Source organism: Staurois parvus, unplaced genomic scaffold (genome assembly GCF_062004578.1).
Source record: "Staurois parvus isolate SC_StPar_1 unplaced genomic scaffold, SC_StPar_1.0 ptg001245l, whole genome shotgun sequence".
NCBI classification, from domain to species: Eukaryota; Metazoa; Chordata; class Amphibia; order Anura; family Ranidae; genus Staurois; species Staurois parvus.
The window spans coordinates 397556-412660 of record NW_028319041.1 but is presented as its reverse complement, the minus strand read 5'-3'; the positions used below and the strand labels follow the sequence as shown (position 1 = coordinate 412660).

Below are 15105 nucleotides of genomic sequence, written 5' to 3'. Positions count from 1 at the left end.
GTTCTATTGTGTGTCTTGCTTGGGAGCAAACTATTATGGGATGTATGTGTTTATGTGTATTGGCTTGACGGGGGTGTTTCCAGCAGCCCTCCCTCCTGATGGGACTGTCTGCTGGTGTAAAGCTTGAATACCTGTGTGTCTCTTGTTGCTAAGTGTAGATTGCCCCGCCTTGTGTCATTATGATAGGTAGGTTTGTGTGAGATCTGAAAGGTCAACTGTTCTTCGATAAAAACTGTACTCCCAAATATACGAATATACAAACGCTGATAAAATACATCTGAAGTGATGCAGTACAGAACCTCCCCACTTCCCTTTTGCAATATTGATGTGCAGGGCTTTTTTCCCAAATAATGGGTGCAGGTACTCCTCCCTTTCCTGGATCACCCTTGCCTCCGCCCCCTACCTACTTCTTGAGCACCGCCCTTTGTCTCCGCTATCTAGCCACCCCCTAGTACAGCCCCTTTTTGAGATTACAGTCATTTTTATGAAATGTGTTAATGATAACAAGAAAGTTGGTAAAATAGATCCCCTGCAGCCATCAACAAAAGATTCCCCAAGCAACAATAGTCACCCCGCCAACAATAGATCCCCAACAGCAAAAATAGACACCCAACAGCAACAATAGATCCTCCTTAACAACAATGGACCTCCAGGATACACCCAAACAGCAGCCAGTAACAATAGATCCCCAACACCAACAATAGATCCTCCTGAACAACAATGGACTTCTATGATACACCCAAACAGCAGCTAGTAACAATAGATCCCCAACAGCAACAATAGATCCTCCTTGTGACAGGAGTCACTTTGGGTGGGGGGCACATGGAACACAGCCTCCTTTGGAGAGGTGGGGAGACCCCTGTCTCAGTTCCCCATATCCCTATTATGTGTAAGTCATCCTGTGTCTGTTAGGGGTACAGGGTGATCTGTCCTAATATCGGGGTGGAGGGTTGTTGATTGTTTAATGCCATGTGGTTGCATCCCATTGTTCTATTGTGTGTCTTGCTTGGGAGCAAACTATTATGGGATGTATGTGTTTATGTGTATTCGCTTAGTAGGGAGGGGTGTCTCCAGCAGCCCTCCCTCCTGATGGGACTGTCTGCTGGTGTGAAGTTTGAATACCTGTGTGTCTCTTGTTGCTAAGTATAGATTGCCCCGCCCTGTGTCATTATGCAGGGAGGGGGGATTGCCCCCTGAGTGTGTAAAAAACCAGTCTGAGTTTCAAATAAAGAGTTCCATGTTCAGATAGACTGGTGTCGTCTAGTCTTGTATGGTCTGCTGTGGTGTCTGTGGTCGGTGTTCGGACAGGGAAGCGGTATTCTAACGGAAGTACCCAAGTGCAGTCTGGGTTGGCTCCTCAACAACAATGGACCTCTCCGATACACCCAAACAGCAGCCAGTAACAATAGACCCCCCCCTCCCAACAACATACAATAGTAGATCCTCCCCAGCATCAATAGACCCCCCCAGAAACACTACAACCTCCCACCAGCAACAATCGTCCCTCCAGCACACCCAAGCTGCCCTTGCCAGGATGTACTTCAGTGGTGGCGGTGCCAGAAATGCGTACCGCCACATTCCAGCTGAAAAAAAAAGAAGCCCTATGAGTGTAATATAAAGAGGACAACAAATGTTTTTGGAGACTTTCAAACATTGCTCCTCCTCCTGTCTGCTCGCTGTATTTCTATCGAACATAATTATCTGGGTGATGCCCAGGTGAGGTACCTCCCCCCAGCCAATTAGAGGGTCAAGGCTTCCACTGTAGGCCAAATTTCAGCTGGCATGTAGCAATTCATTTTAAGGACACATTTAGATACAACATTTTTATTCATAAGTGATGTTTTTACATACACAATATATTGCCAAAAGTATTGTTCCGCCTTCCTTACCACAAACATGAACTTTAATGGCCTCCCAGTCTTATGCAGGCCATAGACGGGTCGAAAACCGTCCGTTTAAAAAAAAACAAAAAAAAAAACGGTCGTTCAATAGGCCAACGTTACCACCAACGGTAAAAAAAATCGGCTGATTTTTGGCCCGTCTACGGCTGGCATTTAATTACTTCTGTCCCTGCAGAGAGCACCGCTATTATATTTGACATGAAAAAGTATTGCGGTTGCAACAATGTATCCATTTGTATCCATTTCGGATACAGATGGTTTTATTCAGATACAAATAGATACATTGTTGCAACCGCAAGACTTTTCATATAAAATATAATAGCAGACTGGAATTCTTCTTCTTCATCTTTTTCTTCTTCTTCATCTTTTCTTCTTCTTCTTTTTTTCTTCTTTTTCTTCTTCTTTTTCTTCTTCATCTTTTTCTTCTTCTTCTTCTTCATCTTTTCTTCTTCTTTTTCTTCCTCTTTTTCTTGCAGGTCACGGCTCATGCGCAGATTTTTTATCGGTAAAACGATCGGCTGATTTGCCCATCATTGCCGATTTTTGACCCATCTATGACCTGCATTAGTCCGTAGGGTTCAATATTGAGTTGGCCCCGCCCTTTGCAGCTATAACAGCTTCAGCTCTTCTGGGAAGGCCGTCCACAAGGTTTAGGAGGGTGTCTATGGGAAGGTTGGACCATTCTTCCAGAAGCACATTTGTCAGGTCAGGCACTGATGTCGGGGGAGGAGGCCTGGCTCACAGTCTCCGCTCTAATTCATCCCAAAGGTGTTCTATGGGGTTGAGGTCAGGACTCTGTGCAGGACAGTCAAGTTCCTCCACCCCAAACTGGCTCCTCCATGTCTTTATGGACCTTGCTTTGTGCACTGGTGGGCATCTCATTTTTATTTTGTTTGCCTTTTAAGTCATGCTTTTTAAACTACATACGAGTACATCGGTGGCACTAAAGCTAACCAATCCTAGTAATCAGTGCTGCTGCTGGTGGTGGGTTAATAAAACAACAAATTCAAAGATTCATTTTACATCTCTTTTTAGAATTGGATGTCACCATTGTCCGCGGTCTCAAGGACCTGTCAGTCTTTGCTGGAGAGGATGTCGTGTTTAAGTGTGAAGTCTCCCACGCCAACGCAAAGGATGTAGAGTGGACACTGCAGGGGATTACGCTGGTGACCAACGAGATGAATGAGATCTGGGTGGAAAGTGAGAAGGTCCACGTCCTGAAAATGAGCAGCGTGACGCAGGAGGACGCCGGTCCCGTGACCTTCAGGGTTGGGTCGCACACATCTACAGCCGGACTTGCAGTCAAAGGTAACTTGGATTCAATGGTCAAAATGTAATGTCTGCCTCTGGTTAGTCCAAACTTAGTTTTGATGGTAAAGGAGAACGAAAAGTCATGCTAAACACACAATGCTTAACCCCTTGCCTACCGGGCACATATACCCCCTTCCAGGGGCGGACTGACAACTCATGGTGCTCCCGGGCAATAGGGATCATAGGGCCCCTGTGTCCTTGCACACTCAAAGCACACCCACAAAAGCCTATAAAAGGTACCAGGGGCATTTCATGGGGCCCCCTACTGACCCTGGGCCCTCGGGCAGTGCCCGAGTGCTCAAATGGTCAGTCCGCCCCTGCCCCCTTCCTTACCAGGCCAATTTTCAGCTTTCAGCGCTGTTGCACTTTGAATGACAATTGCACGGTCATGCAACACTGTACCCATATGAAATGTTTATCTTTTTTTTTCTCACAAATAGAGCTTCCTTTTGGTGGTATTTACTCATCGCTGGGTGTTTTACTTTTTGCACTATAAACAAAAATAGAAAAAAATGAAAAAAACAAAACGTTTCTTTGTTTCTATTATAACATTTTGCAAAGAGGTTATTTTTCTCCTTCACTGATGTGCGTTGATGAGGCTGCACTGATGGACACAGATAGGTGGCACTGATAGACAGCACTGATGGGCACTGATAGGCAGCACTAATGAGGTGGCACGGATAGGTGGCACTGATAGGCAGCGCTGATGAGCTGGCACTGATGATGGGTACTGATAGTCAGCACTGATGGGCGGCACTGCTGGGCACTGACTGGGACAACTGCTGGGCACTGACAGGCGCAACTGCTGGGCACTGATAGGCAGCACTGATAGGCACTGATAGGTGGTACTGATAGGCAACACTAATGAGGTGGCACATATAGGTGGCACTGATAGGCAGCGCTGATGAGCTGGCACTGATGATGGGTACTGATAGTCGGCACTGATAGGCGGCACTGCTGGGCACTGACTGGGACAACTGCTGGGCACTGACTGGCGCAACTGCTGGGCACTGACTGGCGGCACTGCTGGGCACTGACTGGTGCAACTGCTGGGCTGCACTGATGGGCACAGTTGGGTGGAACTGCTGGGCACAGGTAAGTGTCACTGCTGGGCACAGGTGGGCGGAACTGGTGGGTGGCACTGCTGGGCATCTGATCATCAGAGCACTGATCATCAGTGCCCTTATGATCGGTGCCGATCTATCCTCTGACAACTGCCGGTTCTCGGCAGTACTTTCCTCACGCTCTGACAGCGAGAACCGGCAAGTGCATTTCCCGGTGATCAGCGTGTCATTGGACACCGCTGATCATGTGGTAAAAGGCCGCTGTGATTGGCCTTTTACCACATCACGTGCTCAGCTGTGTCCGTAGGACACAGCGATCATGCAGATCGCTGGGTGCATGCCCCCTCCCATAACTGGTTGGCCGCAGTGCAGCCGTCATTCAGCTATCTGCGGTTGACAACTGGTTAATTTACATTATCTATCCTCTTTCTGTATGTGGATGACGGCTAAGTAATTATTTTAATTAAAAAAAACAAATTCTAAGTATCTTTTTTCTAATCAATATACGGTTGTCACGTGACCCGGCTCTCTCCCAGCCTGTCTGCAGGGAAACAGTGGCAGGAAGAGCTTCTAGTCCTCCGCTACCAGTTGCATGTTCAAAAAAAGAAAAACATCCTGTGGAGTATGGAGTAAAAATAAATAACATCAATAAACGGTTTCAAATAGCGATACAAATATATATTTTGAATCAAATCTTTATTAATTTTTGGCAATACCATGTGGTGGGCGGATCTCTGCCAGTCACAGGCTGTGTCACACCCAGGGGCGGACTGACAACTCATGGGGCCCCCGGGCAATAGGGAATCATGGGGCCCCTGTGTCCTTGCCCAAACTCAAAAAAGCCTATGACAAAGGTACCAGGGGCATCTCATGGGGCCCCCTACTGACCTAGGGCAGTGCCCGAGTTCCCAAATGGTCAGACCACCCCTTGGGAATGACTCTAGAGACTGAAAACAATCGACCGGAAGAGGAAATACTATGAGGGAAGCGGGTGCACCTTGTATGGAGTGCCCTCAAGGGGCGTACAATCCAAGGTCCCTAGAGAGTGCGCATTGCTTTCACCACTGTTGCACTGGTGCTGGGTCCAGAGTTGCCGGAGCGCGGGAGTCACCTCTGTCCTATTTATTTTATATTGGAACTTTTTTTTTACCATTTTGCTTGTATTGGATATCCATTGATTTTACAGATCACAAACTGACTGCACCATTGTGCTTTAAAAGGTCCACTTTAAATCCACATATGGACAGGATGGCTCCGCCTCCAGTATGAGGTCACCTGTGCAGAATTTATTGGCATTCCCTTAATCCGTTTGTTGTAGACAATCTACTCTGGTGCTTTAGGTGACATTTTGTAGGCAAGACAATCTGAATATTCCATTGTTATCACACTTCTGCACTCAGAACCGCGAGGTGGCTAATATATAATATGTTATGGATGGAGTGTATCAGAGCCGCAATGAGAGGGGGTCAGACACAGGCCAGGTAGACTGTATATGGAGATATTAATATATTTATTGAGTCTGTTCCTGGACATAGGAATACATCAAACTTACAGCTTAAAGAGGACCTGTACTGTGAATGCTGTGGACAAAGGACTAGTCACCAGCAATGTCTGCGGTCTCCCTGCAGCTGATCTTCCCCCATGCCTTGTTCTGCTCTGTGTCTCTCTATGTGGAGGAGGCCATCTTCGTAGAGGCAGGGCTAATCTTTCACGTCAGTGACACAACCCCATCCCCCCAACTGGTGATCTGATGACAGTAAACCCTCCTCTTCAGGGAAGCCTACCCCAACCTCACCTAACACCCGACCTCACCTAACAACTAACCTCCTCCACTCCTCCCGCCGCTCCATCCCCCACTGCCATCTCCTCCTGCATCACCTTCCCCTCCCTCCTAGATTGTAAGCTCGAAAGAGCAGGGCCCCCGAACCCCTCGTGTGTTGTTACTGTATTGTCTCGTGTTCTGTCCCCCTTGCTACTGTACAGCGCTGAGCATACCCTTTGGCGCTATATAAATACTGTATAATAATAATAATAATACTAGGGACAGTCAAGACAGGGGCCAATTACCTACCAGCATGTCTTTGAAGTGTGGGAGGAAACCGGAGCACCCGGGGGAAACCCACACAGGCACAGGGAGAACATATGAGCTGGTTGGGATTCGAACCAGCAACCCTAGTGCTGCCAGGTGGAAATTCTAGCTACTGGAGGTTTCCCTATAGCAGGGGGTCTCCAAACTTTCTAAATAAAGGGCCGGTTTACTGGCCTTGGGGCTTTAGGGGGGGGCCGGACTGTGGCCAGTGGGAGTAGAAAATGTCCTGCTGTGGGAGCAAACTGTATCTCATCACAGGGCTGCTGTTAGGAACCACGAGGCCACATACAGCCAACCTGACAGGGCCCCCCTACCCCCCAAAAAAACACAGTTTACTTTTCTTCAGTTATGAATAAAGACAGTGAGTGATCAGTACTGATCACTCATTGTGTTCATTCAGGAAAGGAAGCAACTGGTAACATATTTACTGTACCCTTCCCAGGGGCGGACTGACCATTTGGGAACTCGGGTACTGCCCGAGGGCCCGGGGTCAGTAGGGGGCCCCATGAGATGCCCCTGGTACCTTTCATAGGCTTTTTTGGTCATAATTACTGCCACTGGCACCAACGATACATGGGTAAAAATTAAACACCAAAGTATGAAGTCCTAAAGGAGGAGCCCTTGTACGCCGTGACGTCACGCCGCCGGATCGTGGAGTTCCGGCGGCCTCCATAACTGGTGGTAAAATATTTGAATTATACACTCACCAGATGCATAATTCAAATATGCATGTAGAAGATAATAATCCTCTCAAGGTCTTGAGATGGAATCATCTTATGGGTAGGTATGACATCTCTGGGTCACCATCTGGGCACATCTGTCCGTCCGGGCTCCCCTTTTGGATCTTATGCCTATAGGTTGTGATACCTCTCAGCTGTCTTCCCTGGTGGCTCTGCGGGTGGTGGACTCAACAAGGGTCCCAAGAAAGAAAGCCAGGATGGTGTAATACCGTTTAAAAAGTATATTTAATAATCCAAAGGTAAGACAGAGTAAACAAAAAAACAACTGACCATGAGAAGTAATCAAGATGGCCGCCGGCCCACGTGGGGATCCGGCGGCGTGACGTCTGGGGTCTGCTGCTCTTACCCTTACACGTTTCGTGCTAATGCACTTATTCAGGGAGTGTGCCAGCTGACCAGATGTCTTGATAGTGCCCCAAAAAAAACCCTCTAAAATTTTTGGTGACCTACCAGCATGTCTTTGGAGTGTGAGAGGAAACAGGAGTACCCGGAGGAAACCCACGCACAGGGGTGGACTGACCATTTGGAAACTCGGGCACTGGCCGAGGGCCCGGGGTCAGTAGGGGGCCCCATGAGATGCCCCTGGTACCTTTTCATAGGCTTTTTTGAGTTTGGGCAAGGACACAGGGGCACCATGATCTCCTATTGCCCGAGGGCACCATGAGTTGTCAGTCCGCCCCTGCCCACGCAGGCACAGGGAGAACATGCAAACTCTAGGCAGGTGGTGCCATGGTTGGGATTCAAACCAACGGCCCGAGTACTGCCAGGCCGAAGTGCTAACCATGGCAAAAAGTGCTCAGATCAGCTTCATAAGTAAGCAGCTCCAAAAAAAAGAAACAAAACCTAAAATGTGGTCAATGGACCTCTTTGTTTTTCAGCTCCTCTCCCGGTGATTACAAGGCAACTATCTGATGTGGAAGTGGAGGAAGACGCTATGGTGTCTCTGCAGTGTGAGCTGTCCCAGCCCGGAGTGCCCGTGGTATGGAAGAAGGGCGCACAGCAGATCAGTCAGGGCACCAAATATAATATTCTTGATCATGGCTCCATTCAAGTCCTGCAGATCCTCAATGTGACACCTTCAGATTCCGGGGTCTACACGTGTGATATTGGAAACCAGCAGACAAAGGCCAAAGTCGCTGTGACAGGTAGAGACCTCGTATGACTTACCAAAATGCTACGAAGAAGAATTTACTCTTTGATAATGTTGAGATTTAGCTAATAGTAGTCACATGACGTTGGTCTCGTTACATTGTGTTAAAAATGTTTTGTCCAAATGTCCTTCTTGGATGTCATGGGTGCCAAGAATATACCCCAGCATTTGTAGCCACAAAAATCCTTCAGTCAATGTATCCCAATCTCGATGTGATGCGTCAAAACATGACCTAGGGTTATCAAATATCCATCAATATTGGTCAACCCCTACGTCAATCTCTCCGTGGTTCTTTTCCGTTTCAGTGGGCCACGGACTGGATTCCATACCTAGGTATTTACCTCACACCCGGGGATTCTGACCAATTATCCTCCATGTGTGTCTCGTCTTCATACCTTACTCAGAATTTGGCACAAATATCCCATTTCGTTCCTGGGTCCTGAATCACGGCGGTGAAAATGAACATTTTGCCCAAACTCCTTTATTTATTTAGAGCACTTCTGTAACAGAACCGGACCCCGACTGCGCTAGGGTATTTCCGTTAGACTCCCGATTCCCTGTCCGAACACAGATCCATGGACACCACCGCTGACCATACAAGACGAGACAGCACCAGACTTGTATTAAGACAGGAAATAGACTGGTTTATTTTAACATAGATACAAGATATATACACAGGGCAGGGAAATACACCCAGTAACAGAAAAACCCATCAGCAAGCCGTCCCCTCAGGGGGAAGGGCTGCCGGAAACAACCCCCACCAAGCCTGTACAAACACATATATCCCATAATAGTTTGCTCCCAAGCAAGACACACAATAGAACAATGGGATACACCACCTGGCAGTAGACAATACACAAACCCATACATCCCATAATAGTTTGCTCCCAAGAAAGACACACAATAGGACAATGGGATGCAGCCGCATGGCAGTGAACAATGAACACCACCCCAATATTAGAACATTCCACCCTGTACCCCTAACAGCCGCAGGGTGACCTACACATAATAGGGATATGGGGAGCTGAGACAGGGATCTCCCCACCTCTCCAAAGTGAGCTGTGTTCCATTGGCCCCCCACCCAAAGTCACTCCCGTCACAACTTCCAATATCAGTTACTAAATCGTATCTTGATCATTTCCAACGTGTGGTCAATCATTTTATTTGGCGCAATGAGCCACTCCGTTTTACTTCTTTCATTTTATATGAATCGCAACGAGGCAGGAGGCCTTCCAAATTTTTGACTCTATTTTTTATCCGCCCGCTTTTCCCAAATTGCGCAATGGTCTTCCATTGACTCCACAGTCCCCTGGGTTAGGTTTGAATCGCAATCATTCCATCCATTTTATCTCCCGGGCTGGTTATGGTCTGCCATTTTACCACGTTGGTTGTCACTAGAGATGAGCGAAGAAATGAAAAATTCGATTCGACTGATTCGGCGAATTCGTGGACAATATTCGATTCGAGTCGAATAAATTCGCTGTGAATTTAACTTAAAAAAGGGTGTTTCTAGGCTTCAGAGAGACTTAATATTAGTGCAGAACACTGTACCTTTAATTTAAATGCCCTTGGAGTCTGCTGGGGAAGAGAAATAATACTGTCTGTCAGTATGACATGCAGATGAGTGCCGTCGATCTTAGAATCACCGCACACTTCACTCATTTGGGCAGTCACGGGGCCAAAACCAGTGTTTGGAGCCACAGTGTGGCGGTGGAGGCAGCAGCAATGGGAGGCCATACAGCAACCTATGACAAAATGGAAACCAGCAGGAGCGTGAGGAGACCTGAAAGTGGCACATGGCAGAGTGGGAGCAATGGGAGGCGGTACAGGGACCCAGGTCACACTGTGGGCCCAGCAGCAGCGTGACCAGGCGGTACGGGGGCCCATGGCCGATATGGGGCTTGGTGGCACCTATGGAAGGCCTGTAATCTGCCAGCAACCTATGACAAAATGGACAACCGCAGGAGTGTGAGGAGATTTCAAAGTGGCACATGGCAGAGTGGAAGCAATGGGAGGCCGTACAGGGACCCAGGTCACACTGTGGGCTCAGCAGCAGCGTGACCAGGAGGTACGGGGGCCCATGGTCGATATGGGGCCTGGCGGCACCTATGGAAGGCCGCTAATCTGCCAGCAACCTATGACAAAATGGACAACCGCAGGAGTGTGAGGAGATTTCAAAGAGGTACATGGCAGAGTGGAAGCAATGGGAGGCCGTACAGGGACCCAGGTCACACTGTGGGACCAGCATCAGCGTGAACAGGCGGTACGGGGGCCCATGGCCGATTTGACCTCATTCATCCCATAGTCCTGCCGACTCACGAATAGCGTGGCCTCCTCAAAGGGCCTGAGCAAGCGCAGGTGTCACACATGAGCTGACAATGGCTGACATCTAAGTTACACAGGGAGTACCTTTATCCGCTTTTAACATCAGGAAATCTGTGATGGCCTTTAGCTGTTCGTAAAGGCGGTCTAACATATGTAGGGTTGAATTACACCTTGTTGCAACGTCACAGCATGAGGAGTCGGTACGGGGGCCCATGGCAGATTACATGTCTGGCAGCAGCAATGGGAGGCCCGTAATCTGCCAGCACCCTATGTCAAAAAATTTAACACACCAGCAGTGTGAAGAGACCTGAAAGTGGCACATGGCAGCAGAGTGTGGCGATGGAGACAGCAGCAATGGGAGGCCGTACAGGGACCCATGAGAGACTCTAGACTTGGCAGCAGCATGAGGAGGCGGTATATAGGGGCCCATGGCAGATTAGGGGCCTGGCAGCAGCTATGTGAGGCCCGTAATCTGCCTGCACCCTATGTCAAAAAATTAAACACACCAGCAGTGTGAAGAGACCTGAAAGTGGCACATGGCAGCAGAGTGTGGCGATGGAGACAGCAGCAATGGGAGGCCGTACAGGGACCCATGAGAGACTCTAGACTTGGCAGCAGCATGAGGAGGCGGTATATAGGGGCCCATGGCAGATTAGGGGCCTGGCAGCAGCTATGTGAGGCCCGTAATCTGCCTGCACCCTATGTCAAAAAATTTAACACACCAGCAGTGTGCAAGAGACCTGAAAGTGGCACATGGCAGCAGAGTGTGGCGATGGAGACAGCAGCAATGGGAGGCCGTACAGGGACCCATGAGAGACTCTGGACTTGGCAGCAGCATGAGGAGGCGGTATATAGGGGCCCATGGCAGATTAGGGGCCTGGCAGCAGCTATGTGAGGCCCGTAATCTGCCTGCACCCTATGTCAAAAAATTAAACACACCAGCAGTGTGAAGAGACCTGAAAGTGGCACATGGCAGCAGAGTGTGGCGATGGAGACAGCAGCAATGGGAGGCCGTACAGGGACCCATGAGAGACTCTGGACTTGGCAGCAGCATGAGGAGGCGGTATATAGGGGCCCATGGCAGATTAGGGGCCTGGCAGCAGCTATGTGAGGCCCGTTATCTTGCAGCACCCTATGTCAAAAAATTAAACACACCAGCAGTGTGAAGAGACCTGAAAGTGGCACATGGCAGCAGAGTGTGGCGATGGAGACAGCAGCAATGGGAGGCCGTACAGGGACCCATGAGAGACTCTAGACTTGGCAGCAGCATGAGGAGGCGGTTTATAGGGGCCCATGGCAGATTAGGGGCCTGGCAGCAGCTATGTGAGGCCCGTAATCTGCCTGCACCCTATGTCAAAAAATTTAACACACCAGCAGTGTGAAGAGACCTGAAAGTGGCACATGGCAGCAGAGTGTGGCGATGGAGACAGCAGCAATGGGAGGCCGTACAGGGACCCATGAGAGACTCTGGACTTGGCAGCAGCATGAGGAGGCGGTATATAGGGGCCCATGGCAGATTAGGGGCCTGGCAGCAGCTATGTGAGGCCCGTAATCTGCCTGCACCCTATGTCAAAAAATTAAACACACCAGCAGTGTGAAGAGACCTGAAAGTGGCACATGGCAGCAGAGTGTGGCGATGGAGACAGCAGCAATGGGAGGCCGTACAGGGACCCATGAGAGACTCTGGACTTGGCAGCAGCATGAGGAGGCGGTATATAGGGGCCCATGGCAGATTAGGGGCCTGGCAGCAGCTATGTGAGGCCCGTAATCTGCCTGCACCCTATGTCAAAAAATTAAACACACCAGCAGTGTGAAGAGACCTGAAAGTGGCACATGGCAGAGTGTGGCGATGGAGACAGCAGCAATGGGAGGCCGTACAGGGACCCATGACAGACTCTAGACTTGGCAGCAGCATGAGGAGGCGGTATATAGGGGCCCATGGCAGATTAGGGGCCTGGCAGCAGCTATGTGAGGCCCGTAATCTGCCTGCACCCTATGTCAAAAAATTAAACACACCAGCAGTGTGAAGAGACCTGAAAGTGGCACATGGCAGCAGAGTGTGGCGATGGAGACAGCAGCAATGGGAGGCCGTACAGGGACCCATGAGAGACTCTGGACTTGGCAGCAGCATGAGGAGGCGGTATATAGGGGCCCATGGCAGATTAGGGGCCTGGCAGCAGCTATGTGAGGCCCGTAATCTGCCTGCACCCTATGTCAAAAAATTTAACACACCAGCAGTGTGAAGAGACCTGAAAGTGGCACATGGCAGCAGAGTGTGGCGATGGAGACAGCAGCAATGGGAGGCCGTACAGGGACCCATGAGAGACTCTGGACTTGGCAGCAGCATGAGGAGGCGGTATATAGGGGCCCATGGCAGATTAGGGGCCTGGCAGCAGCTATGTGAGGCCCGTAATCTGCCTGCACCCTATGTCAAAAAATTAAACACACCAGCAGTGTGAAGAGACCTGAAAGTGGCACATGGCAGAGTGTGGCGATGGAGACAGCAGCAATGGGAGGCCGTACAGGGACCCATGACAGACTCTAGACTTGGCAGCAGCATGAGGAGGCGGTATATAGGGGCCCATGGCAGATTAGGGGCCTGGCAGCAGCTATGTGAGGCCCGTAATCTGCCTGCACCCTATGTCAAAAAATTTAACACACCAGCAGTGTGAAGAGACCTGAAAGTGGCACATGGCAGCAGAGTGTGGCGATGGAGACAGCAGCAATGGGAGGCCGTACAGGGACCCATGAGAGACTCTGGACTTGGCAGCAGCATGAGGAGGCGGTATATAGGGGCCCATGGCAGATTAGGGGCCTGGCAGCAGCTATGTGAGGCCCGTAATCTGCCTGCACCCTATGTCAAAAAATTAAACACACCAGCAGTGTGAAGAGACCTGAAAGTGGCACATGGCAGCAGAGTGTGGCGATGGAGACAGCAGCAATGGGAGGCCGTACAGGGACCCATGAGAGACTCTGGACTTGGCAGCAGCATGAGGAGGCGGTATATAGGGGCCCATGGCAGATTAGGGGCCTGGCAGCAGCTATGTGAGGCCCGTAATCTGCCTGCACCCTATGTCAAAAAATTAAACACACCAGCAGTGTGAAGAGACCTGAAAGTGGCACATGGCAGAGTGTGGCGATGGAGACAGCAGCAATGGGAGGCCGTACAGGGACCCATGACAGACTCTAGACTTGGCAGCAGCATGAGGAGGCGGTATATAGGGGCCCATGGCAGATTAGGGGCCTGGCAGCAGCTATGTGAGGCCCGTAATCTGCCTGCACCCTATGTCAAAAAATTTAACACACCAGCAGTGTGAAGAGACCTGAAAGTGGCACATGGCAGCAGAGTGTGGCGATGGAGACAGCAGCAATGGGAGGCCGTACAGGGACCCATGAGAGACTCTGGACTTGGCAGCAGCATGAGGAGGCGGTATATAGGGGCCCATGGCAGATTAGGGGCCTGGCAGCAGCTATGTGAGGCCCGTAATCTGCCTGCACCCTATGTCAAAAAATTAAACACACCAGCAGTGTGAAGAGACCTGAAAGTGGCACATGGCAGAGTGTGGCGATGGAGACAGCAGCAATGGGAGGCCGTACAGGGACCCATGACAGACTCTAGACTTGGCAGCAGCATGAGGAGGCGGTATATAGGGGCCCATGGCAGATTAGGGGCCTGGCAGCAGCTATGTGAGGCCCGTAATCTGCCTGCACCCTATGTCAAAAAATTAAACACACCAGCAGTGTGAAGAGACCTGAAAGTGGCACATGGCAGCAGAGTGTGGCGATGGAGACAGCAGCAATGGGAGGCCGTACAGGGACCCATGAGAGACTCTGGACTTGGCAGCAGCATGAGGAGGCGGTATATAGGGGCCCATGGCAGATTAGGGGCCTGGCAGCAGCTATGTGAGGCCCGTAATCTGCCTGCACCCTATGTCAAAAAATTTAACACACCAGCAGTGTGAAGAGACCTGAAAGTGGCACATGGCAGCAGAGTGTGGCGATGGAGACAGCAGCAATGGGAGGCCGTACAGGGACCCATGAGAGACTCTGGACTTGGCAGCAGCATGAGGAGGCGGTATATAGGGGCCCATGGCAGATTAGGGGCCTGGCAGCAGCTATGTGAGGCCCGTAATCTGCCTGCACCCTATGTCAAAAAATTAAACACACCAGCAGTGTGAAGAGACCTGAAAGTGGCACATGGCAGAGTGTGGCGATGGAGACAGCAGCAATGGGAGGCCGTACAGGGACCCATGACAGACTCTAGACTTGGCAGCAGCATGAGGAGGCGGTATATAGGGGCCCATGGCAGATTAGGGGCCTGGCAGCAGCTATGTGAGGCCCGTAATCTGCCTGCACCCTATGTCAAAAAATTAAACACACCAGCAGTGTGAAGAGACCTGAAAGTGGCACATGGCAGCAGAGTGTGGCGATGGAGACAGCAGCAATGGGAGGCCGTACAGGGACCCATGAGAGACTCTAGACTTGGCAGCAGCATGAGGAGGCGGTTTATAGGGGCCCATGGCAG

The 15105-nt window shown here is 50.2% G+C and overlaps 1 protein-coding gene across 34 annotated transcripts in view; it reads left to right on the top strand.

The window, feature by feature from the left end:
* The window catches only part of OBSCN (obscurin, cytoskeletal calmodulin and titin-interacting RhoGEF), a 518757-nt gene that overhangs the window by 301445 nt on the left and 202207 nt on the right, over window positions 1–15105 (top strand). For all 34 annotated transcript variants that reach the window (XM_089660447.1, XM_089660452.1, XM_089660453.1 and 31 more), the window contains 2 exons: window positions 2937–3209; window positions 7984–8250. In XM_089660447.1, the coding sequence (XP_089516573.1) occupies window positions 2937–3209; window positions 7984–8250 (540 nt within the window). The remainder of the gene's footprint in view (window positions 1–2936; window positions 3210–7983; window positions 8251–15105) is intronic.